The sequence below is a fragment of the Salvia splendens genome, chromosome 17, assembly GCF_004379255.2.
Source record: "Salvia splendens isolate huo1 chromosome 17, SspV2, whole genome shotgun sequence".
NCBI lineage: Eukaryota > Viridiplantae > Streptophyta > Magnoliopsida > Lamiales > Lamiaceae > Salvia > Salvia splendens.
The window spans coordinates 10,042,549-10,066,747 of NC_056048.1; the positions used below are offsets into that span (position 1 = coordinate 10,042,549).

Sequence of the window (24,199 nt, forward strand, 5' to 3'; positions counted from 1 at the left end):
CAGCGTGACGAAGCCCACTCGCGGGCCGACGAGTAGGCGTCACGCCTAGCGCCAGCGCGTGCCAGCCGTGTCGGTGGGACGGGCGTCTCGGCGAGACCGGGACGAGATGGGATGCTGCAACGCGTCTCGCTGCCGTCTCGTCTCAGAGGGACGAGATACGATACCTGCGCGACGCATTACGGGTGCTCTTATGTAGGCTATATTCCTAAAAAAAGGTGAGTAAAATGCAAGTTAGAATAAATGATGTAGTAGTAGTATTTACCTAATAGGTAAAAGAAAATTCTCTTATGGTATTGAAACTCAATCTGATTTAATTTGATTTGATTGATTTGATATAATAAAATTAAATAATATATTAATAGCAATCTAAGACCTAGCATAAAATGCTACTACTTCGTAATTCTTAAATTTTGGAGATGAGCCAGAACCCTTATCATTTTATATGAACAAAAGTTATGAGAATTCAAATTAATTTTTTATTAATTCTATGTTCTAAGTTCTCTATCTTCATTCAAGAATTCAAGTTATGAGAACCCTTACTCTCAACGATGTATTCCTACTATGAGGCCCTTATAATTAATGTGTTTCGAATTAATATACTCCCTTCATCTCAAGATAAGCGAGCCATATTCCTTTTTAGAATGTCCCATTATACATGAGCCATTTCTTTTTTAGCAAAAAATCATCTCTTTTACTTTATATATATGGAACCGCGCATAACGTGGGTGGAAAACTAGTTTCTATAGAAGTAGAAACTATATTCCTTGCGGTACACCAAAAGTGACATCTTTTCCTTTTAGAATATTTCCATAAAGTGGCATATTTCCAAAAAAAGAAAAAACTACTCCATATTTTATTCTCTCTCCATTTGATACAGTACTAAACAACATTTTGCATAAAATTTCTTGTCAAACAAAAAATGTATCGCTGTAAGGTGATAGAGATTGTATGGGGTTGTGATTGCACATATGGAAGAAAGAGAATAAATACTTTATTTAAATTTTTTTTAAAAGAAACTCATGTATAAGATGCTCAAGCTAGTCTTAAGCACTAATATGTTATTAGGTCTATCACTCAAACCATGGCTTAACATTGCTTTTCCTAAATTTATTTCCAAAATATAGATTCTTTTTTTAGTGTATGCATTCTTTGGTTATAAGTGGTCAAAAATTGTGAGCATCCCATTTCCTACTAACTGAAAGATGAGGACACAAATCACTATAGCTAGTAGGAAAACTTTTCCCTATGATCCCCATTAAATGTCCAATAATTCCTTATTTGGACAGTCCAATAAATGTCTCATTTCGTTTTTGCTATTCTTGGTAAATGGACTTCAAATTCCACTAACTCATTCTACTCGCAATTATTATAAAACTAATATACTAAAAGTGAGGTCCAAATTTCACTTACTTTTTCACCCATACACCTTTACAAAGTCAAACAATTTCTTAAAACTCTCATAGGTCAAATATGAGACATTTAATAGGACTAAATGGAGCAATACTATAGTATCCACTAAGCCACCCAAATGTGAATGAGACTCGTCACAACTCTGAAGCAACATTCCTTGTGTCCATACAAACACATTTTGGACCCTTTTAGTCCAAAATCTAAGTGACACTGAATCTTATGAAGCTGTTCAAGAAATCCCACCTCAACAACCTCCTTTAATGGCACAACTTCCTTCATCCACAAACTTCCTTCTCACACATTAACTCACTCCTTGCCCCACTCCTTCAATTTACTCACCCCTTTGTCGATAAAACACGATAAGCATCATCACTAGTATGCAGCAACGGCCGAAAGAAGATGGAAATTTCTATGGAACAGACCCTAGCAAGCAACTCGGATGGTATCACCTCAGAAGAGGATCGACGGGTAATAGTTCCCTCAAAATTCATTGCAGCAGAAGCAGACTGCGGTTTTGAGAAGAAAGAACATTCATGGTAACCTCTCTGTGATCCCATTATTCTTATCAGACACAGAAACATCATGAATATAATTGTGGTTAGATCTATTGCTGCTCAACATGTTTCATCCATAGCTCTAACTCACCAACGTGGTTATACTTGCGCAGGCTTGCCATGTCTCAGATTCCAACAGATCTGTCAATTCAAGTTCAAGAAATCACCTTCTACGTTCACAAGGTACTTTACACAGACAACATATTTGCTACTAGACAAGTAGATAATAGAAAAAAAAAACAACGCTTCAAAGGTTTTTTTTTTAAATAACAAAACTCCATAACTCAAGCAAATATGGTATATTGCAAGTAATGAAAGCGAAAAATCATGAAGATGTCACCAAAAGAATAGAATTACAATGGAAATAAGTATTTTCTTGATTAAATGTTACCTCATCAATATCTTCCTGAAACAGTATCCACTGATCTCCAAGTGTGGCTACTTCAGCCGAATAGAGCTCCGGCCCCAGATTTCAGATGCATGCTGCGATGTCAAGCTTGATAACTTTCCTGGTGGTGCTGAAACATTTGAAATCATATTGAAATTCTGCTACGGCCTCCCAATTAGTTTGAATGTAAGTAACGTAGCAGCCCTAAGATGTGCATCAGAGTTTCTTGAAATGACCGAGGCACTGGAAGATGGGAACCTGATCTCCAAGACCGAAGCTTTCTTTACATTTGTAGTCCTCTCTTCATGGGGAGACTCCATCGCCGTCCTCAAATCATGTGAAACACTGTCCCCGTGGACAGACAACCTTCAAATTGTCCGAAGATGCTGCGACACAATAGCTTGGAAGATTACCGGAGAAACTTCAACAGTAGGAGGGCTAGCAAATGGGGAAAAGTGGTGGTTCAATGATGTGAGCACTTTACGAATAGATTACTTCACAAGGATCATAACAGGACTCAAGGCAAAAGGGATGAAACCTGAGATTATAGGTTCATGCATCATCCAATACAAGGAATACTGGTTGCCAAGTACGGAGCCTGAGAGAGAAGCAGCTGGGAGCAATAACTATGGAAGACGCGAGATGCAATGGAAAATCATAAGTGGAAGAAAGCAGGAAGAGTACATTGGACCAACAAAGGAGCAGCGGTTGATGGTGGAGAGCCTAGTAAGCTTACTACCTCCGGAGAAAGAAGCAGTCCCTTGTAAGTTCCTTCTAAAGATGCTAAAGATGGCATTACTCTACTCGGCATCCCCAGCAATAGTTTCAGAACTTGAAAAACGAGCTGGTCTGGTGTTAGAAGGTGCAGATGTGAATGATCTTCTAATACCAAGTTATGCAGCAGGTGATCAAGGGAAGCTGGTAGAGTAAGTCACCGCCTGCTACAATTCTCATTAAATTTTCAAATATAACAGGCTAAATGCTATCTTTTACCAAGTATTGGTAGCAACTGAGCCTAGTAAACAGGTTAATTATGATTTATCTTTTGACATCTTGGCTCCTGCAATTATCGGCTTGCTACAGTTCCACTGAAGAAAAAACCATGCACAACACAGAGATTGTGCAGAGGATTTTGGAATATTTTTTGATGTATGAACAGCAGCAGCTGCAACAACAGCATTCTGGACCGTTGCCAATAAGCAAACTTCTAGACAGCTACCTAGCAGAAATTGCAAGAGATCCTAAGCTTCCAGTTACCAAGTTTCTGTTTTTAGCTCAGTCCTTACCTGAAAATGCTCGGACAAGTGATGACGGCCTCTACAGAGCCATTGACACCTATCTCAAGGTTATCTATCATACAATTACTCCCCATGTTAATACTGTCATCAAATAAATTGAGAATCAGTATTTTCTTTACAGACTCACCCATCACTACCAGATCACGAACGAAGGAGGCTATGTAAAGTCATGAATTGTGGGAAGCTTTCACTAGATGCATGTGCACATGCGGCACAAAATGATAGGCTGCCACTGAGGACCGTGATTGAGGTAAATTTACATAAGTTACTTCAGCTACAAACACTTTTGATAAGTACTAAAGCTCATCAGATATAGCAATCAAAACCATATTGAAGTCCACTATACATCATTTGCACCTCAATATTTGTATGTATGACGGACAAAGAGATGGCACCCAGGTCATATTCGCAGAGCAAATGAAAATAAGAGCGGCCATACAAGGAAGTGGTCAGACAGAAACTGCTGATAAATCGGATCTGGAGAGTAATGCCTCAGCAACAAACAAAGAAGTCAACACCCTCAAAATAGAACTTGAGAAAGTGAAATTGCAAATGAATGAACTGCAAAGTGATCACTCAGAGTTACAACAACAATATAAAAAGCAGAAACCCAAACAAAGGAACTCATCAGCTTGGAAAGTTGGGTGGCGGAAAATCAGGAAGTCTGCTCTTTTCAGTTTGAAAGCAGAAGAGGAAGAAACTGATGAAAGCCGAAACAGACCAAACCAAAGTCGCAGAAGTGGCTTACTCCGCAGGCGCAGGCAATCAGTATCATGAATTCATTAAATATATTTTCCTAAAACCTCCAAAACACTCACCACTAGAAATGGCAATGCATTTATAGCCAACCGGGTTTAGTTATTAGGTTCGCTAATAACTAGATAATGTTAAGTCTTAAACAGTAACGCAAGATACTTTCAGTATTTCATGTTTTGACTCAAATATAAGTTCCTAATTGTGTTGTGTCTAGAGAAGAGTTAAAGAGGCGAACAAAGCACCCTACATGACCCTAAAACTACATCTAAGTCTATAACCACACCCACATGATACTGATGCTTGTTCCTCATATATTCAACACACTTCATCTTAACATGCTTGTTAACATGTTCACAACAACAAATTTCACCTTAACATGTTCACATCAACACATTTCATTAAAAATTAGTTGCTTGATAATGTTTAAACCCAAGCACATCACACAACTAATTCAAACTTACTGGCCTGTAACATAAAATATGGCATTCCAAGTCCATTTACACTTTGACTGAAAACGTGAGGGAATAAAGTAAAGTTGAATAACTGAGTAAAACATAAAAGAAAGTTAAACAAGATCTCTAGCATCTAGTGCCCTATATAATTTGCATGAGTTCGCATGAGTTTCTTAATAGCTCTTCAGAAGGGCAGATTCAGAAACCAAACTTCCAAGTTAAACTACATCATAATTTTCATAGACACTTTACTGTACATTTTCTTCATATTTGATGAACACTAAAATCAGAGACAATGTAACAATGGAAGTCCAAAAGTTGATACATTTCTAATACCTCATTTTTACCACTATTTAGTTTTGATAATCTGGATCAGCAGTCTTCCAGATTTTACAAGTGCCAGTAGTGTTGCTTGTAGTATGAACCAACAATGTAAAAGCCACTTAAATTCCAGACACAGAAAAATGTGTAATTACCTGTTCTTGTCTAATTTAAGTTAGAACTGCATCTGGTATAAAGGTCTTGAATGGAATATGTTTGGCTACACTTTCAAATGTTGGAAAATGACATAGAACAGCCATCACTTGAATTTTGAAGATCAATGTTCTAGCTTGTTGCAGGTAAATCATAAAAATTTAACATCAAAACATTCCAGTACTAATTATCCCGAAAACATTTGAGGAAAATGAAACTTATTTCATGAACACTATTACATATCAAAACAGAATCCAGTCGTTCATATTCGTAAGAAATTGAAGGAAAACAAAAGGGGAAAATTCAATCCAGCGCAATTTAAAAACCCCATATAGAAATTCTGACAAACAATAGAAGAAACCAGAAGCCCTATGCTACATTGTGCCAAAGACAAGTAGCATCCTATATTTCTCCTTACACTAAACCTCGAGAGCAAATAAAACACATTACCTCCTCCCAAAAGAAGTCATGCTGCTCCATGGAAACTTCACCTGAGCTCCGTCAGCCGCCTTCTGATCGGCGCCCTTCCCGCGACGCCCAAACGTCTGCCCTTCCGGCGTCTTATACCTCCGATTATCCCGCGCAGAGTCGAGCCAGTGCGACTTCTTCACAGCTTCCGGATCTTCAACAATGCTCAATTTCGACTGCTTCGTCTTCCTCTTCCTCTCCTCCTCGACAACCGGAATTGGGAAAAGTTCCGGATTGATCGATAGGGGGCTCCGAAGCGTGACGTAAGCCTTCTTGTAATCAGGCCTCGCGATCACTATCCCGCCGTATTTCTTCTTTTTCCCCTCCATATTAAGCGTCTGCACTTTCTCCACCTCGAATCCGTACAACGACTCCAGGACCCTCTTAATCTCGATCTGCGAAAAATTGATAGAAATATCAGTTTGAGAAACGATTTTCCCATTGTTTAGAGTTGGAATTAGATACCTTAGAAGCTGAGGGGATTGTCTTCAGCGCAATTTCAGTAATGTTAGTAAAAGATGAGGGCATGAGAAGTTTGATTGGAAGATTCGCGAAGTTCACAACTCTTCTCCCCAGTCGGCTTCCCATTTTTTTCAGCTGAGACGTTCTTCAGCAGAGAAGCTTTAGGTCTTTCAGCAATGGCGGATTTCTGCTTCGCGAAATGAAATGAGAGTGGAAGGGTTTTATACTGGGCTTTTTATGTTACTTGTGATTGGGCCGTTTACACGCTTTTGAAAAACGCATTATGCTTACGCGTTTATACTTTAAATCGAGCAAAAGAAAGAAACCGTATTATACACTCCCGTCTCTGCAACTCCACCCCCACCTAATCTGCCTCGCCGCCATCTCCGCCTCCGGCCACCGACTATTTTCCCTCTGTCAAATGTCTTTTCTAATTTCTCAAGTTATCAGGTGCTTTCTCAATCTATTGTACAAGCTTCATGAATTGTTTTCGTTCACTAACCTACAATTCCTACTTATCAGTAGATGTTTAGCGTTTTTGACTGGTGTTATAAATGTGAAATTAATTTCCATAAAAGTATTTTTAATTAAAAATGACATGTTTTAATGGTAAACAGCTTGCTCTCAATTAGGTTTATTTTGATGAATCTCTTATCAAAATAGACTGTTATGCAGCAGTATATAAAGGTTGAGTGGTTTTGTGGTCATTGTTCAGCTTTTGATTAAAAAATACATCAATTGGACATAGACTGTGATTCCGGAAGACAGTCATTGTTGGATTGAATTTGAAGAAGTAGAGAAATCGTTGCAAGCAATTCTCTTTGTCATCTACATATACAGATATATAAGCTCAAGTAGGAGAATTACATTGGTCAGACAAGATGCCGCAAGTGAGGATTGTGGCTAGAAACTTTATGGATATGGTGGCATCCTTGCCTCCGGTGAAACTTGACAAGCTGTATGAAAATTCATTCATATGCGAAGCTATCTTGAGGTTATATTCTTACACACTATATCTGCTTAATATGTTCGATTTCATATTTGTTGAATCTTAAGACGATGTTGTTTTTTGAGATCCATATGTGTTGGAAGATACCGAGAATAATGGGATTGATTGTAAATTGATCTATTACCAAAGATAGAATAGGATCTCCATAATCTAGGTTTACCATATATGCATATTCTATGCCTATATAACAATGTAACATATTGTGTGATATTCATAAAGTAAATATATGAAATCTTCTCCCAATCGTTTCTTCATGGCGTCAGAGCAGAGAAAGATCCCGCTTAGAAAAATTTCATCATAGTCGTGCTCATACCATATCTCGGTCAAGAGACCAAAACCAAATCAGAAAAACCAACCCTATCAGAAAAACCAATCCCTGCACAAGAAACATGTCAGATTCAGAAGGAGATACCAAACCAAAAATTAAGCCTTCAAAGTTGAAGACAAGCAAGAATGTTACTGTTGCATTCAAATTGAATGGAAAAAACTATCCTTTGTGGGCGCGACTAATGAAAGTCGCAATAGGGAGCAGAGGAGGATACTCGCACATCAAAGATCAGCCACCGTAACCAGAGAGTCACAGATATGCCGATTGGGAGGAAACTGATCTCGTGGTGTTCTCGTAGATCGTCGACAACATCGAAAACGACATCATCGCCGACTTCGCCCATCACCAAAGCTCGAAAGCCATATGGGATAATCTCGACGGAACCTTTGAAGGCAAGAGGGACCCATACCTCATATACGATCTGGAGGATAAGGCGATTGCACTCGGGCAAGGAAGCCTGGATCTTGAAACTTACTATCGGCGAATCCACGGACTATGGATTAATGTGGATCGATGCCCAAAACAGCCCGTCGACTGCTGTGACAAGGGAGTTAAGCAATTCAGGGAATTCTCAAACACGACCAGGCTATTCAACTTCCTTACCGGGCTGAATCCAGAGTATGACACAATCCGAAGGGATATCCTCAAGGAGAAGCCATATCCCTCAGTCGAAGAGGCTTACGGGAGGGTCCAGAGGGAGGCGGCTCAATTAAAAATCATGCCACCGGCATCCCCTAAAGCCTCCGAAGACTCCGGCGTAGGAAGACCGACCAAGCAACAGGAACGGACCACCGCGACCGCCGCCTACCGGAAGCAGTCACCAAACCGGAGGCAAAATCGACAAAAGCAAGCTGTGGTGTTCTCACTGCGGCAAGAACAAACACACGAGGGAGACCTGCTTTCTTCGGGTGGGATATCCAGAATGGTGGGATGAACGGCAGAAAGCGAGAGCTCAATCAAAGCTTGCCGCCGTCGGGATCGGAGAGATAAGGCAGAAACAGAACAGCGCCCAAAATCAACACCGAGACGGAGGGGCAAACCAGTTGAACGCCTTTTACCCAGATGTCAACGGTGGGAGTGGTGGTGGCGGCGGTATCAGAGGGGTTCGAGTCAGAAATTTCATGGAGAGGGCTGGAGCGACGGAGCCGCAGAAATGGAATGGCGGCGACGTTCACTCGGGAGGTAAAGGGTTTGATCTTGGATCAAATCCTAAGTTATTTCACATTTTGCAGAATGGTCCCCCAGATATGCATGATTTAAACTTGATACCCCGTCCTCCTAAAATGAAACCCCCAGATATGCATAATTGTGAAATTGCCCCACAGGACATCCGAAAATCCGAATTACACCCCCAGATTTTAACTCAAAACCGTTTTGCACCTTCGATGAATATTTCCACTGTTTTTTCTGTGCAAAATACCGATAATATTGATAGGAAGGGTTGGATCTTTAATTGTGATGCTACAGATACTATGACTCCAGAAAAATTTGATTTTAGTGATTTTGGGGAAGTGACTAAAACCTACATTAGAACCACAAATGGGGAATTAATTACGGTAGTCGGGGCTGGAACCATAGAAATTTCCCCTAACCTCCGACTGTCAAATTGTTTATTTGTTCCTAGGTTGTCTCAAAGACTAATGTCAGTTAGTCATGTGACAAGAGAGTTGAATTGTACATTCCCTAATGTATCCAAAATCCTGAACACAAAAACCCCTCTTGACATCCTTTCCCAACAAGCCCAAATACCAGAACCCCTTAGCATGCCACCTAAAGTCTTTCCCAACTAGAATTGTTGGTGCCATTCAAATATGTTTGATAGATGACCATAGTGAAGTTGATACTAATGCTTTTAATGGAGAATAGAGCATGGGTAAGAGAGGGAGGGGTGGAGAGAGGATGCAAATCTAACCTTTTCTGAAAACTTTTCAATCCCTTGCAAACTCTACTAGCCTTCAAAAAGAATCAAGGTTGTTTTCTGATTTTAAATCTTGTTTGAACATTTTTAACCATTGAACTTTCAAAGACTATTTCCAATGTGACATGTCTACCACCTTTGGTCTAAAGCCTTGCTGTTGTTCCATGAGATCCCAAATTCATTTCTATACATAGGTTGTGTCACATGCATGCCCAACTTGCATGTCTTTTTCCTGGAATTATTTGTGACTGCTGTTGATTGAGTCTTTTATGTTTGAGCTCATTGATTAACTTTTTCAGTCTGTTAATTCTCCTTGTAAGTAATAGTGACAACAGATTTAAAATTTTCATTTTCCATGGGTTTTGGTCTATAAAGGTTTAATAATGCCAACAATAGAGGTTTTTGTTTTAGTATAAGATTTGTTATTATTGTGGCTGTGTTGCAACATTGTGCAGCAGCAGATTTTGATGTGATTAGCTATATTCATTCTGTTATTAATTATTTCTTAAGATGTCATGGTTCTGCGGATTTTACTATTGATCAATGTTATGGATGGCGTATGGCGGCTTACGGCGGTGAGCCCAAAAACCGCCACAGGGATATGGCGTATCAGTATGGCGGGATATGGCGGTCGATAAATAAATTAATAAAATATTAGTAATATATGTATATATAAATTCAAAAAAATTAGAAAATAATAAAAAATTATAATATATCAAGTTATCAACTATTAAAACAATGAATAAAGCATAAAGTCATAAGCAATTATATAATATGCCTACCATAATAAGTCTTAGTTCAACAATCAAAATATAAAGTCATCATCACAAATTCATAATACATATCAAATCTAAATTAAAACCATCCTCAATCATCACCATCCCCAACATAGTCATCCTCCACAACATAGTTATCCTCATCCTCATCCTCATCCTGATCGATATCATCGTCCTCCAACGAAGTAGATCCTTCTTCTTCATCCCCAACTTCTTCATCTTCCAATTCTTCATCCACAAGCTCTCTTTCTTCAACCACTGTCGCCAATCTGCCTTTCCCTAATTGGCCTTTCCCTTTTCTAGATGTGGCTGTGGTTCTTGAGGCTTTCCTAGAACTTGATGATGTAGAAGCTTCTTTTCTTTTCTTAGACCTAGTATATGTGATAGGCTCTCCAATCCAAGACGACTCGTAGACAGTATCCCAATCAAGTGAATCTCCATCAAAAACTCTATCACTGCCTTCACCATCAGCACCATCCAACTCTCCAACCAACCACTCATTACAGTGATCAATGTAATCGAGTGAAATAGGATCGAGTGTATGTCTTTTGTCGTACCTCTCATTCAATTTTTGGTTATATTTTACGTAAACCAAATCATGCATCTTTTGATGCTCGAGCCTATTTTTCTTTTTCGAATGAATCTGTCACATAAATATAATAATAGGTTTGTAATTATAATATTATATTAGAAGTTTAAAATTGAAAACCAAAATATAATAAAAGATTTGTCAATTACCTGCTCAAAACCACTCCAATTGCGCAGTGGAACTAAGGGCGTAGCAGGTTGGGTTTGTTTGAGAGGGAAAGAGATACTATGAAAAAACCTTAGATTTTGACTTAATTGGCATTTTATTTCATTATTTGGGCCGGGTTAAGGGTTAAAAATCATTTGGGCCGTGTTATTTGGTAATTGGGCTGAGGTTTGGGGCAGCCCAACCAAAAGTGACGCCAAAACTGCCATGGCACCGCCATGGCGCCTCACTCATGGCGGCAAATGGCGGTCGCCATAAAAAAGTTTGTGGCAGCTCGTGGCGATGGCGTTTTTTCCGAAACCCGCCACGCAATGGCGCCATGGCGGTGCCATGGCCGCTTTTTAATAACATTGCTATTGATATTGATTTTTCCTACTCTTCCACTCAGATCTTTGCCTCCACTAGCAAAAAAGTATGTGCTGCTGCTTCTGTATATAGAGGGTCCAGTATCAGCAAAGTGGCTGGAAGAATGGATTCTTGCTGACGGTGCCTCGAAGCATAAAGTAGCTATAGACAGGCTCATTCAGCTGAGAGTCCTGACTGAAACTGTTGAACGGTAATGTAGATATGTTCTCATTGTTATTTTCAATTTTATACTTAACTAGTTAGATTCTAGAAGTGCCTTGGCTTCAGATCATATGTATTTAACTTAGCTTCGATCATCCTCAACCATTATTTGGATTTCCTTTTTTCCGGTCCTGTGGCAGGAAGAAAGAAGCTACTTACCAATTTAATCCGCCATTTCAGCGGAATCTCCAGAAGCACATACTGCATGGGTAAGCTTTTAAGTTTTAAACGAACTGCCTTTGTTTTATGCTTAGATAAATTCTGAACATGGTAGACTCTTTGGATCCACAGTGGAGTTTCACCTAGGGAACCAATGCCGTCAAACGTCACTGTGAGGCTTCCCAGTACAGAGGAATTAGATGCCTATGCTGTCGAACAGTGGGAGGTGTGGGTTTTTGCTTATGTCTTGACAGTTGTCTCTGTTGTCATGCGCTAATGCTCAGTGGATTATGTGGTAACTTACTGCTAAATTATCATAACCTCATAGATGGCATTCATTCTTGTTATGTATTTTATGTTACTTGATAGCTTTGTTGAATGCATTGCATGGGGTCCATTTAGACGATTTTTCCATTCTATGTCAATCTGTTGACAACTCATATTATGACTAACAAATTTGTGGAAAACCAGTTGTTTTTGCTGCACCTAATAAACTCTACCGAAGTGGAAAGGTCGATGAACATAAGCTCCTCGATGATGAAAGTGTTCCAGCATGGTCTTCTCAGTCAAAAGTACTCAATACTCACGTTTTTCATTTGTCTTCATATTTTACATCATATTGTGTGAAACGTTAGCATTGGATTTCAGAGATGATAAGGAACCTTCAAGATTGACGGAGAGCGGCTTCCAGTTTCTGGTACGAGCTAAATAGATTATGTGGAGTTACTTGGTGAAGCTATAATTGACAAATGCATGTAACAGCTGATGGACACGAATGCACAACTTTGGTACATAATTAGAGAATATATAACTAACTGTGAGGTATGTGGGTTATATTCTCTTTTTTTGTCTTTGGACCTGCATAATTCACCAACTTGTGATATAATTCCAGTAGTTCTTATAAAAAGTTGTTTGAATGTTATCAATTTCTGCAGGAACAAGGTGTGGATACAGCTGACCTTATATCATTCCTGTTGGAGCTCAGCTTTCATGTTATGGGAAAGGTAATAGGTTGAGATTGTTTATGCTGTTATTCGTAATTATACTAGTGCTACAAACATGTCTAGTACTTCAAACATAACCTATATATGCCAGATAGTAGTTTACTTTTATCATTTTTTTAAAATTCAAGGATTCTCTAAGGTATATGTGAAATCAGTTGATCATCCAATTCCCTACAACCGAAAGTAAATGCTACAGAGATGCAGCAGGTTCTGAATAAATGTTTGCGTTTTTGTAGGCGTATAACCTAAACACTTTGTCAGATATACAGAGGACCATAGTAAAGGATCTTGTTGATTTGGGATTGGTAAAGCTCCAGCAGGTTGTACCTTCAGCTTATTTTGTTGTTTTTGTCAGAGTTTAGCTCCCACTGATCTTCCGTAATTCTGTTGGTTCAGGGCAGGAAGGAGAGTTGGTTTATTCCTACTAAACTAGCTACCAATCTCTCCATTAGCCTAGCGGATACGGCAACCAGAAAACAGGTGTGTTTCTGAGGATTTGCTGTTTGATACAATTGACCATCTTTGAATTCAGAAGATATCCTATTCTGATTTTGTCTTCTTATATTTTTCAAGGAGTGATACAGATCAAAATCTTACTTTACAGTGCTGAAGTTGCTGTAACATTTTCCTTCCCCTTGTTCTTTTTTAATTTTATCAGGGCTTTGTTGTCGTGGAAACGAACTTTCGGCTGTACGCATATTCAACATCTAGATTGCATGTTGAGATCTTGCGCTTGTTTGCAAGGTGTGCCATCCTCTTATCCTTCTTTCATATTAGTAAAGCTTACCACCAGGCCAAGTTTTCTTTTTGCAAATAATTTGCTTTAGTGCTCCCGTCTTCACCTTGATTTTCTGAAAAGTGAATTTCATTTCTTTTTTTTTTAATATTGTCTCATAGATATTGTTTGAAACGATCAAATCCATCCTTGCAAAATGCTGGTGTCTTTCACTTTCAATTGATAGTAGTCTTAATTTACAGGGTCGAATACCAGCTACCTAACCTTATTGTTGGCTCTATCAACAAAGAGAGCTTGTATAAAGCATTTCTAAATGGCATTACCGCGGAGCAGGTAAGTATCACCTTCTAATATGCTATTTAGTCATCTTGCTATGTACAATTCAAGCTCTCATATCGTTTCTTTCTTATATTATTGAGTTTTCATGTTTAGATAATCAGTAGATATATCTTGCCTGCTTATGTTGTCATTCGAAACGATTCACAGAAAGGGTTGAATCCCAATAATTCTTTGATAATATTATATACCAATACTATACGAAAGATGATAGGCCATGCATCCTTAATAAGTACAGAAGAAACTCAAACAGATCATATTAGTAATTAGTCATTTACTTGTGCCTCTTTGTCACTAATCTTTGGATCAACTTAAATTTTTCGATGACTTGAGAATCTTATTCCGTGTGTTCTACCATTTTCGTCTCTCATTTTTGTTGCATGGTGAATGCAGATAGTGTCGTTTCTTCAGCAGAATGCTCATCCTCGAGTCGCGGAGAAGATACCTACTGTGCCCGAAAACGTCACTGATCAGGTATTTGATTTTCCTTGTATCATGTTCACCTATATTATTCATGAAATTTTTAACATTATTTTGCGAAACAGATTAGGTTATGGGAAGCAGATTTGAATAGAGTGGAGATGACGCCTGCGCATCTCTATGATGAATTCCCATCAAGGGTATGTAATAGCTTTTTGCACAAACACGCACACGAACAGGCACTCTCATACATTTATCCTACCCTTACTACTACTACTACTACTATTCACGGCCTTCATCTTCCAGGACGTCTTCGAAGCCGCCTGTGACTTTGCCCGAGAATACGGGTGTTTACTGTGGGAAAACTCGAAGAAGATGCGGCTCGTCGTCAAGGGAGAAATCTTCACGCAGATGAAAGAATTCTTGCGCCGGCAGAAGCAATAGTGTTGTGATAGAATAGAGCAATTGTGTAATCGAGACAAACATAAATGTGAAGAAGACACAGTTTAACGTGGTTCACCAACGTTGTTGGCTACGTCCACGGGTGGAAACGGAGAACATATTTTATTCAAAGTGTTTTCGGATTATGGCTACAGATTTTAGATTTCAGATTACAGAATTATGTGCTCTACTCCCATATAAATAGGCACACATGAGGCAGACTGGGCCTAGGAAACATAATCATATCTCAATTAGGAAACATAATCATATACAGATTCAAGACATACTAACAAATATCCACCTTGACTCCTTCTCCAAAACCAACAAATACCCTCTTCTTAGCTCTTGGTTCCAGTTTACCCTCACTCACATGATAGTAAACAGTACTTCCAAAAACTCTCAGCAGCGAGTAATCTGCAGGTGTATCAGACCATACCTCATAAGGTGTCTTGCAGTCAGTGTGAGGTCCACGGTTGATCAGGTAACATGCCGTGTTTACTGCTTCTGCCCAAAACTTCCTAGTCAACCAAGCCTGGAAAAGAATACATCGCGCTCTTTCCAGCAATGTCTGATTCATGCGTTCTGCCACACCATTCTGCTGCGGTGAATGTCTAATAGTGTGGTGGCGAACAATCCTCTCGTTCTTACAAAACTCATTGAACTCAGACGAACATAATTCCAAACCATTATCAGTTCTCAGTCGCTTGATCTTCCCTGTCTGATTTTCCACCAAGGTTTTCCACTGTCTGAACTTCTTGAAAGCGTTACCTTTATGCTTCATCATGAACACCCAAGTCATCCTCGAGTAGTCATCAATCATCGGCACAAAATACTTGTGACCTCCAATAGATTCAACACGTGATGGACCCCAACAATCCATGTGAATGTAGTCGAGTGTCCCCTTGGTCCAATGAACAACCTTCTTTGGGAACTTGTTGCGATGAAGCTTCCCAAAAACACAGTGTTCGCAGAAATCCAGATTCTTCACTTTACTCCTAGAGAGAAAATCACGCTTTGACAGAATTTGCATCCCTCGTTCCCCCATGTGACCAAACCTCATATGCCATAGCTTTGTCATACTCTCGGGCGGAATCTCGGATGATGCAGTATCAGCAGAGCCTGTCACGATGGAACCTTCAGAATATACAAGGTACCCCGTTTCAAGGCTGTCAGAACCACCTTCGAACCTTTCATAATATGCATTATTCCACCTTCACCTTTGAAGTTGAATCCCTTACTGTCAAAGGTACTCAGAGATATCAGATTTTTCGTCATCTGTGGAACATGCTTGACATCGTTCAAGGTGCAGAGCACCTCATCATGCGTCCTTATTTTGATAGAGCCAATGCCAACCACCTTGCAGATAGCACTGTTGGCCATGATAATATTGTCTCCGTCTATCTGCTCGTAAGTGGTGAAATACTCCATGTGCGGACATAGATGGTACGATGCTCTCGAGTCAAAAATCCACACATCGTTGTTGTGTGGCTGGTCATCTGCAACTAGTGCCAGGCTTACTTCAGAATTTGAGTCATCAGCTTCTGCCACCGTTGCTGAACCATTGGCATCCCCTTTCTTGCCCTCTTTCTTTTTCTTAATCGGACAATCATACTTCCAGTGCCCTGGTTCTTTACAATATATGCAGATGTCATCGAGTTTCTTCTTACTCGTACCCGTAGCAGATAATCCCGACGCATGACTTTCTGTGGCTGAACTAGCTGCCTGTTGCCGATCTTCTCTGATGTGGAGAGCAGATCGAACATCTTCCAGAGACAGAGTTTCTTTCTCAGTCATAAAAGACTCAATGAAATTCTCATACGACTCAAGCATAGAAACTATCAGAATTTAAGTAGCATCCTCATCTTCTAATTTAACTTCAACATTACGCAAATCTACCAAAATTTTGTTCAGATTTTCCAGATGATCCCGAAGGGGCGTACCTTCCTGCATGCGTAATCGGAACAGACGTTGCTTCAGGAGCAACTTATTGGTTAGAGACTTCGTTATGTATAAACTCTCCAACTTCGTCCAGAGGGCAGCTGCAGTTTCCTAATCAGCGACTTCGATGATAACATCGTCAGACTGGCACAACATGATTGTCGAGTGAGCCTTTTCATCTAGGGTTACCCACTCGCCATCCTTCTTGTCTGCCTTTTTCGCCTTTCCTTTTGCAGTTAGCGGCGCCTACAACCCTTGCTACTTCAGCAAAGATCGCATCTTGATCTTCCATAGACCGAAACTATTTCTCCCAGTAAATTTGTCGACCTTCACGTTCAGAGCGGACATCTTGATCGATTAACACAGAAACCCTAACAGATGCGGAATTCAAAACCCTAGTTTGAAAACCAGTCTCTAGATACAGTTTGTTGTGACAGAATAGAGCATTTGTGTAATCGAGACAAACAGAAACGGAAAGAAGACACAGATTTACGTGGTTCACCAACGTTGTTGGCTACGTCCACGGGCGGAAACGGAGAACATATTTTATTCAGGGTGTTTTCAGATTATGGCTACAGATTTTAGATTTCATATTACAGATTACATCTCTACTCTCATATAAATAGGCACACATGAGACAGACTGAGCCTAGAAAACATAATCTTATCTCAATTAGGAAATATAATCCTATACAGATTTAAGTCATACTAACAAATAGTTACTCTATGGAAACTTCAACAACGGGGAAATTTCTTCATCCCAAAATCCAAGGAAGCTGGGGATCTCACAATTAATATAGTACATGCTTCCTTCCATGTCTATTTGTTTCCAGAAAACAGTCTCACACCAATTTTAACGCTAAATTTAGTTGTAAGAAGTCAAGAAACACCAAAAATATAGCACAATTATGCAAAATATTGCAGTTTAATTATAAAAAACAACCATGTATTCTATACACAACTTATTTTATCTGGAAACATTATTCTCCCTTTATCCGCCCTTAAATATCTCATTTCACTTTTACTATATTTAGCGAGTGAACTAATTCATTCCACTCACATTTTATTATAAATCAATACCGCAAATATTTTTTATCCACTTTACTTGATAAAAAATTAACAAGTGCAATAATTTGCATGGTTGTTAGAGGCTTTCAGTGTGCTTATATCATAAAATTCTTAAAACATATATTGTACTAGTATCAAAACAACAACTTGTCTCTGTGGCCCAATGGATAAGGCGCGGCTCTGCAGAGCCAGAGATTTTGGGTCGATCCCCAGCAGGGTCGAACTAAGTTCTTTAAATATTTTACAATTTTTACTTTATTTCTCTTTGTTATAAAAAACACATTACGGCCGGCATGAAATCGTTTTGTTTCAGTAGAAAGTAAAATAAATAAGCAGGTCGAGGTGTCGGAAGTTTACGTGGACTCTTCCTTCACATAATTAACGGGTTTTTTCTATTTTTGTTCTAAACCACAACTATCATTCCTCGTTTGTACTGGACTTTTTTGTTGTTCCGGATTTGGGAGAGACGCATGACCCTCATGTGTCTCCTTTTAATGAGATGCATGACAATTATGCGTCTTTTATAAAGACGCATGAGGGTCATGCGTCTCTATTTTTTTTCGTTATTTTTTAACGACGCATGAGGGTCATGCGTCTTAGGGAAAGACGCATCTCCCTCATGCGTCTTCTTTTTTTAAAAAAATTCACCAACGACGCATGAGCGTCATGCGTCTTAGGGAGAGACACATGAGGCTCATGCGTCTCCAATTTCGAATTAAGGCAGCAGCGAAGGCCGTAGCCTCCTCATTCACGCAAAGAAGACGATTTGGCCGAATTTGGCGATTTTTCCTCTGTGATTCGGCGAAGAAGACGATTTCCACTCGTGTTCCGGTAATTTTCGTTCAATCCTTCAACCTTCCTTCCTTAATTGTTGTTAATTTGCATAGTTTGTTTAGATTTCCCCTAATGTTTGTAAATTAAGGTTTATAACAAATAGCTCCATTTTGGTCGATTTTTTTGTTGTTTAGTTAATTGTAATGGATTTTAATGGGTAAATTCATTGTATTGTATATTATTGGTTGTGTTGTGATTTTAATTGTGTTGTAATTTGGTTAAAATAAGTGATTTTGTAATGTAATTTGGTTAAAATAAGTGATTTTGTAATTTTAATTGTGTTGTAATAGCTCCAATTAGGGTTTAATTGTAATGGATTTTAGTGGGTAAATTCATTGTGTTGTGATTTTGGTTGTAATTTGGTTAAAATAAGTGAAGACTAACCGGAACAAAAAAATAAGATTAGGTGTGTACAAGTGAATTATCAGGTCTTCTAAAAACGGTTCTATAACCTAACACATTGCACTTGCAACCCTCTATCACTTGTTGTTCTCTTGTTATGTTATGTTATTTGTACATGCCATTGTGAGTTTGTAATTGTTGTTTTGTGAATATGTACTTAGATTAGATGGAGACTTCAAGTTCTAGCGGACATTTATTGTATGGACCCGAAGACCCGTCGGTCTTAAATATGCAAAAAAATCACATTTCAAATAAACTCATGAAAGAGGGAACAACCCAAGTATTTAAAGTCCGAAGGACTGAAAGTAAGACTTGGGACATCGAAATTCACGAGAATGTTAGATATTGGCTTGACGTCTTTGGTTTCAAAGGCGTGATCGATTGTGGGAAGCCCATGAAGGTGGACAATGAGCTGATCACGGCGTTGATTGAGCGTTGGAGGCCGGAGACGCACACTTTCCATCTACCAATCGGTGAGGCGACGATCACCTTGGAAGATGTGCAAGCCATTTGGGGCTTGAGAGCGGAGGGTCGCGTCTTCACAGGGCGTGACTATCATGACAACTTTCCTGATTGGACCAACAAGTGCCGCGATCTGTTAGGATGGATACCAGATACTTCCACAGAGACAAAGCAAGGCGATTTGCTGATGACCGCCCTGATCAACCAGACAAGGATGCCTCTGGGTGATGACCTACCTACGTACGTATACATCCAAAGGGCACGTATCCACGCCCTAATTTTATTAGGAGGTCTCATTCTACCGGACACCACGGGGTGTAAGGTGCCATTTATGTGGTTGAATGGGCTTGGGGATCCGGAAGAGGTGAAGACTATCAGTTGGGGAAGTGCGGCATTGGCTTACCTTTATCATTATCTGTGCGAGGCTTCCATGGATAAGAGAAAAGAGTTGGGCGGGCCTATGATCCTTCTGCAGCTATGGGCGTGGGAAAGAATGCCCACATTGAGGCTTGCGTTCATAGGACCAGTTGTGCACGAGCCATATACACCATGTGGCGCCAGGTATATATCTAAATATTTATTTATTAATGCATATTAGGTTATTTTCTTACATAAATTTTATGTATAGGTGGAAAGGAACAACGCAGATAGGAAATGCTCCTAGACACTCGGTTGAGCATTACCGTGACCAAATTTCTCTGATTAGACCTAGCCAGGTGAATATTATTTCGGTTTAGACTTCATTTATGAACTTATTATGAAATTAATTTGGCATTTGCATTGCTGTTTTGTAGTTTATCTGGACGCCATACGCACGAGCCCTACTGCCTGACTACTGCAATGATGTGACTGGATGCTCTCTGTGCGAGACCTACTTGGTATGTTGGGCCTATGTCGAGGCCCATGAGCCTGGACGAGTGCGCCGACAGTTCAATCGGTATCAGGATATACCGCAGAATGTAGACAGGATGCTAAGAAACGCCGATCATTTAGGCAAAAATGATCGGCGTGGTAAGAAGGGCAACAACTGGGCAAACACGCATCAGTTCTTCATTGGGGAATGGGACATGAGGTACGAAAGGTTCCAAGCTGCCGAATACACCGCACCGATGTCCTTGAATATTCCCATGAGCCCGGGTTATATGGCGTGGTATAACAGGATTACCGTGACGTACATGGCTCAGCCTGGGGCACGGGCAACTGCTGGGATGAACGAGTCGGCTGCTTCGATGAGACTATTTGTAAGTTTGTTATATTAAACTATATGCTTTCATGTGATATAGATTGTTTCTTATTGATATTTGTATCATATTTTTGTCTAGGTTGAGGGTTTTCAACGGGTTTTCCATTTAACTACGGAAGACGAAATGGACCCACGAGTGCACCAGATTCGAGAAATTGTTAGGACTGTCCTCGAATCTACGAACAACGGTGATGTCATGGAGTACCCCGCTTCTCAACATCAGGCTGTGGTCATGCCGTATCAAGAAGAAGTAGTTCCACGGCGTCGTGGAGCGCCTGGTGTTCGGACTGGGGGACATGGCTACACAAAGCAGTTTAGGATGTCCCAGCCGCATCCCGATTATGTAGCACCAGAGCCGCAGTATCAAGAGCATGACCCACCCCAGTGGTATTCACACCCGGCGCATGAGTCTCAGTCACAGTGGGACCGTCCACTGTATTCTCCAAGCCAGCCTGAGCCCGATTGGAATCGTTGCCCATATTCACAAAGCCATGACGTGCCGCAATGGAGTGGTGCCCGAGCGTCGATCGATTCATTCTTCCAGAATTATCAGATCATGCCTCCTGTACAAGCTGAAGAAGAGGACGATGATGAAGGAGAAGAAGAAGAAGATGACAACATTGTCGAGGCACATGAGGAAGAAGACGTTGTTCAGAGCATCCATGTCCCTCTACGGTCATTCATACAAAGGTAAATTAAATATATAAAATCAAAATACCTGCACTGCAGATGTCAAAATACCTACATAACACGACCGACTGTGCAATTTCTACGGTCATGCCCCTCTACGCCGCAATTCCTGCACTTGCGGGGAGCTCTCGGTTCATCTTCCTCGCGGACATCCATTTGATTAGGAATCCTCCTTGTTCTGCCTCGTCCGCGCTTTCGAGGAAGCAACTGCTCAGGTGTGATACGCAATTTCCATCCAGGATTTGCCCAATAGTCTTCGTGTCTTGGCGCTTGAAAGGAGACACCATAGTACTGTGCTTCCCATGTAGCTTTGTGGTTGTGTTTATCAATGAGTTCAAACATAGAGTTACCTCGATCTCTGGCAACGGTGCACGCATGGGAACAAGGAACTCTCCACATCTGCCACTTCCCACAACTGCACTTTGAATCCATGAACTCGACGTCTTGTCTATTATTGCCCTTTGCCTGTCCCTTTTCAACGCGTGGACGACTTCGAATTTGGTAATGACCTATTTCTTGGTCAAGTACTGAACAGTAATGCATTTGCCCCTTCGCATCATTCGCATCAAGTTTGTCCCTCGCCCACGGGGTCAACCGACCTTCGGTATGTTGTATTTCCGTCTTTCTATCTGCCCACCATTCCACTGTTCTCCAAAATGTCAGATCAACCAAAGCTCTAATTGGCAGCTCTCTTATACCTCTCAACACGTTGTTGTAGCTCTCTGACATGTTTGTTGAGGGCACCCCCCATCTCAGTTCATCATCGTAACAAAGAGACCAATTCTCTTTTTTGGCTTTGTTGAGCTCGTGTATCGCAACAAGACTTTCCTCCCGTAGTGCACGTCGCCTTCGCATGTACTTGCGTACTTGAGTTGTCACACCCAATGCCCATATCATGCCTTTCGCTTTACCGCCCTTACCCTTAAGTTTTGTCAAGATATTTTTCCTCACATGGATCAAACAAAATTTGTGGTGACATATCGGCGGCTTTTTCCATTCATCAGAACGCATAGCCTTAAGGATTCCTTTATGCCTATCCGAAATTATGCACACCTCCCTTTCGTACTTCACCACATGAATCCTGACATGATCCAAAAACCACTCCCAGTTGTCGCCAGTTTCTTCATCAACAACGGCATATGCAATAGGCAGACATTTCTTGTTAGCATCAACACCACAAGCAACAAGCAGCTTACCTTTAAATCTTCCTCGAAGGTGAGTCCCGTCTATTGTTAAAACAGGTTGGCACTCCAGGAAAGCATGTATAGCAGGCCCAAGTGCCCAGAACACGTAATAGAAGACTTTAGTACGACCCTGGCTCAACAACTCGTTATGCCTCCACTCAACGATTGTGCCTGGATTCCTATACTGCAGTTCAAGCATGTAGCTTGGCAAATCCCTAAATGACTCCTCCCATCCACCAAACACAATCTCTAAAGCCCTTCTCCGTGCATACCATGCCTTCTTATAACTGATTACCACATGAATTTTGTCATGAACAAAATTTCTTACAGCTGCGGCACTGAACTCGGCATTTTTTAGCAACTGATGGCGAATACACAAAGCAATCATTGGTGATGAAAAGTTAGCTTGTCCTCTATCATTACGATGGCCTTCACAACTATGGCGTCCCCGCCACTTCCTAATCTCCCACATATCATCATGGGCAATGTGTGTAACAGAAACTTCCCATCGACATTCATTCGCTTTTTCAGTGTCGGTCTCGCTGATAATAGCTGTCCCATCTTCTGTCCTCCCTGCTGGATATTTGCACACGGCATGCCACCTTCTTAATTTGCTCTCAACCACCCTAAATTGTCGGTGTTGCCTCAGACTCCACATAGTAATAGCAGTCTTCACATGCAGCTTGCTATCAAATTTTGTTCCCCCATTAATCCGATATGGGTGTTTTTCATCCCAGTACATGGTACTGCGTTCATTACCAACTTCAGGTGCCACAGAAGGACCACTCGGCAGTTTGCTAAAATAGTTCAACCCAGTGTGCACGTATTCTGGAAGTGGTTGTTCACCTTGCACGACGGGTTATACACTACCTCCTCATCACTAGAGTCAGCACCGGAATCATCACTTAAAATATCATCAGACGATGATGACAACAATTCTGGATCATCAAGGTCTCCTCGCACAACATGAACATCAGCATGCTCTTCTACAGTCTCTTGAGTATTCAATCCAACATCAGTAGCATCTGCAACATCTGTTTGCTCATTCATACCGCAATCCATGCTCAAAGGTTCAAACCTCGTAGATGATCCAACACCATGATCAACAATTGGTGGGATGAAGGCATTTCCAACAGACGAATACTCAACAAATAATTCAATATGCCGAGTAGAATTTAGAGCCGCATTGAACATAAAAAACACACTTTGATCACTATCAACCGCAGTACATACATAACTCGTACCGGTACCCAAGAAACAATGCCTCCAAGATATTTCGATGAAGTGTTGGTTTGAATCTATTCTTATCTTAGCACATATTATTGCAACTAATTCAGATAATGAAACACATGAATCCAATACGATAGAAGCTCTCGCACGAGGAGGATCATAACAAATGCCCACTTGAGGAAGTTGATATATTCTACCACCCCAATATAAACTCACGAATACTTGCATGATTTCTGCAAAAATATATATACAAACCAACAACAATTAAAGACAATTTTTTTCAATAAACCCTAATATAGTAAGTATACAATAAATTTATCACAGACCCTAATAATATGCAAATAAACAACAAATACGGGAGCAATGTTGAAAGATTGAAGGAAACTTACCTAAATATGAAGGGAATCGCCAAGAAATCGCCAAGGAAATCGCAAGTTTT

At 40.3% G+C, this 24,199-nt stretch overlaps 4 protein-coding genes and 1 long non-coding RNA gene across 5 annotated transcripts; 2 read left to right on the top strand and 3 right to left on the bottom strand.

The window, feature by feature from the left end:
• Nucleotides 1–1,351: 1,351 nt before the first annotated feature.
• On the bottom strand, nucleotides 1,352–2,497 carry LOC121774677. Its single transcript, XR_006044978.1, has 2 exons — nucleotides 2,356–2,497; nucleotides 1,352–2,105 (listed from the first exon to the last, which is right to left on the bottom strand). It is a non-coding gene; the product is annotated as an uncharacterized LOC121774677 (long non-coding RNA).
• LOC121774674 (BTB/POZ domain-containing protein DOT3-like) lies at nucleotides 1,810–4,594 on the top strand. Its single transcript, XM_042171529.1, has 6 exons — nucleotides 1,810–1,946; nucleotides 2,078–2,147; nucleotides 2,380–3,278; nucleotides 3,436–3,697; nucleotides 3,772–3,900; nucleotides 4,050–4,594. Exons 1-6 carry the CDS (start codon nucleotides 1,810–1,812, stop codon nucleotides 4,425–4,427), a joined length of 1,875 nt encoding a protein of 624 aa, XP_042027463.1. The 3' UTR covers nucleotides 4,428–4,594.
• An 878-nt stretch (nucleotides 4,595–5,472) lies between these two features.
• Nucleotides 5,473–6,471, bottom strand: LOC121774675. Its single transcript, XM_042171530.1, has 2 exons — nucleotides 6,266–6,471; nucleotides 5,473–6,195 (listed from the first exon to the last, which is right to left on the bottom strand). Exons 1-2 carry the CDS (start codon nucleotides 6,386–6,388, stop codon nucleotides 5,779–5,781), a joined length of 540 nt encoding a protein of 179 aa, XP_042027464.1. The 5' UTR covers nucleotides 6,389–6,471; the 3' UTR covers nucleotides 5,473–5,778.
• A 519-nt stretch (nucleotides 6,472–6,990) lies between these two features.
• LOC121775314 (general transcription and DNA repair factor IIH subunit TFB2-like) lies at nucleotides 6,991–14,856 on the top strand. The gene is made up of 15 exons (XM_042172389.1): nucleotides 6,991–7,256; nucleotides 11,436–11,603; nucleotides 11,755–11,823; nucleotides 11,906–11,999; nucleotides 12,245–12,345; nucleotides 12,422–12,470; nucleotides 12,536–12,595; nucleotides 12,709–12,777; nucleotides 13,014–13,097; nucleotides 13,174–13,257; nucleotides 13,436–13,521; nucleotides 13,756–13,846; nucleotides 14,243–14,323; nucleotides 14,395–14,469; nucleotides 14,576–14,856. Exons 1-15 carry the CDS (start codon nucleotides 7,144–7,146, stop codon nucleotides 14,711–14,713), a joined length of 1,362 nt encoding a protein of 453 aa, XP_042028323.1. The 5' UTR covers nucleotides 6,991–7,143; the 3' UTR covers nucleotides 14,714–14,856.
• Nucleotides 14,857–21,397: 6,541 nt separating this feature from the next.
• On the bottom strand, nucleotides 21,398–23,592 carry LOC121774290. The gene is made up of 3 exons (XM_042171189.1): nucleotides 23,377–23,592; nucleotides 22,543–22,891; nucleotides 21,398–22,467 (listed from the first exon to the last, which is right to left on the bottom strand). Exons 1-3 carry the CDS (start codon nucleotides 23,590–23,592, stop codon nucleotides 21,398–21,400), a joined length of 1,635 nt encoding a protein of 544 aa, XP_042027123.1.
• Nucleotides 23,593–24,199: the final 607 nt, after the last annotated feature.

Coding starts and splice junctions, on each gene's coding strand:
- LOC121774674 (XM_042171529.1), top strand. CDS start 1,810: ATGGAAATTTCTATGGAACAGACCCTAGCAAGCAACTCGGATGGTATC. Junction 3,698..3,771: donor CCATTGACACCTATCTCAAG/GTTATCTATCAT, acceptor TTTTCTTTACAG/ACTCACCCATCACTACCAGA. Junction 3,901..4,049: donor CACTGAGGACCGTGATTGAG/GTAAATTTACAT, acceptor GATGGCACCCAG/GTCATATTCGCAGAGCAAAT.
- LOC121774675 (XM_042171530.1), bottom strand. CDS start 6,388: ATGGGAAGCCGACTGGGGAGAAGAGTTGTGAACTTCGCGAATCTTCCA. Junction 6,196..6,265: donor CAATCCCCTCAGCTTCTAAG/GTATCTAATTCC, acceptor AATTTTTCGCAG/ATCGAGATTAAGAGGGTCCT.
- LOC121775314 (XM_042172389.1), top strand. CDS start 7,144: ATGCCGCAAGTGAGGATTGTGGCTAGAAACTTTATGGATATGGTGGCA. Junction 13,258..13,435: donor ATACGGCAACCAGAAAACAG/GTGTGTTTCTGA, acceptor TAATTTTATCAG/GGCTTTGTTGTCGTGGAAAC. Junction 13,522..13,755: donor ATCTTGCGCTTGTTTGCAAG/GTGTGCCATCCT, acceptor CTTAATTTACAG/GGTCGAATACCAGCTACCTA.
- LOC121774290 (XM_042171189.1), bottom strand. CDS start 23,592: ATGGATTGCGGTATGAATGAGCAAACAGATGTTGCAGATGCTACTGAT. Junction 22,892..23,376: donor TGTATAACCCGTCGTGCAAG/GTGAACAACCAC, acceptor ATTCGCCATCAG/TTGCTAAAAAATGCCGAGTT. Junction 22,468..22,542: donor CCTTCGAGGAAGATTTAAAG/GTAAGCTGCTTG, acceptor TTGTTGATGAAG/AAACTGGCGACAACTGGGAG.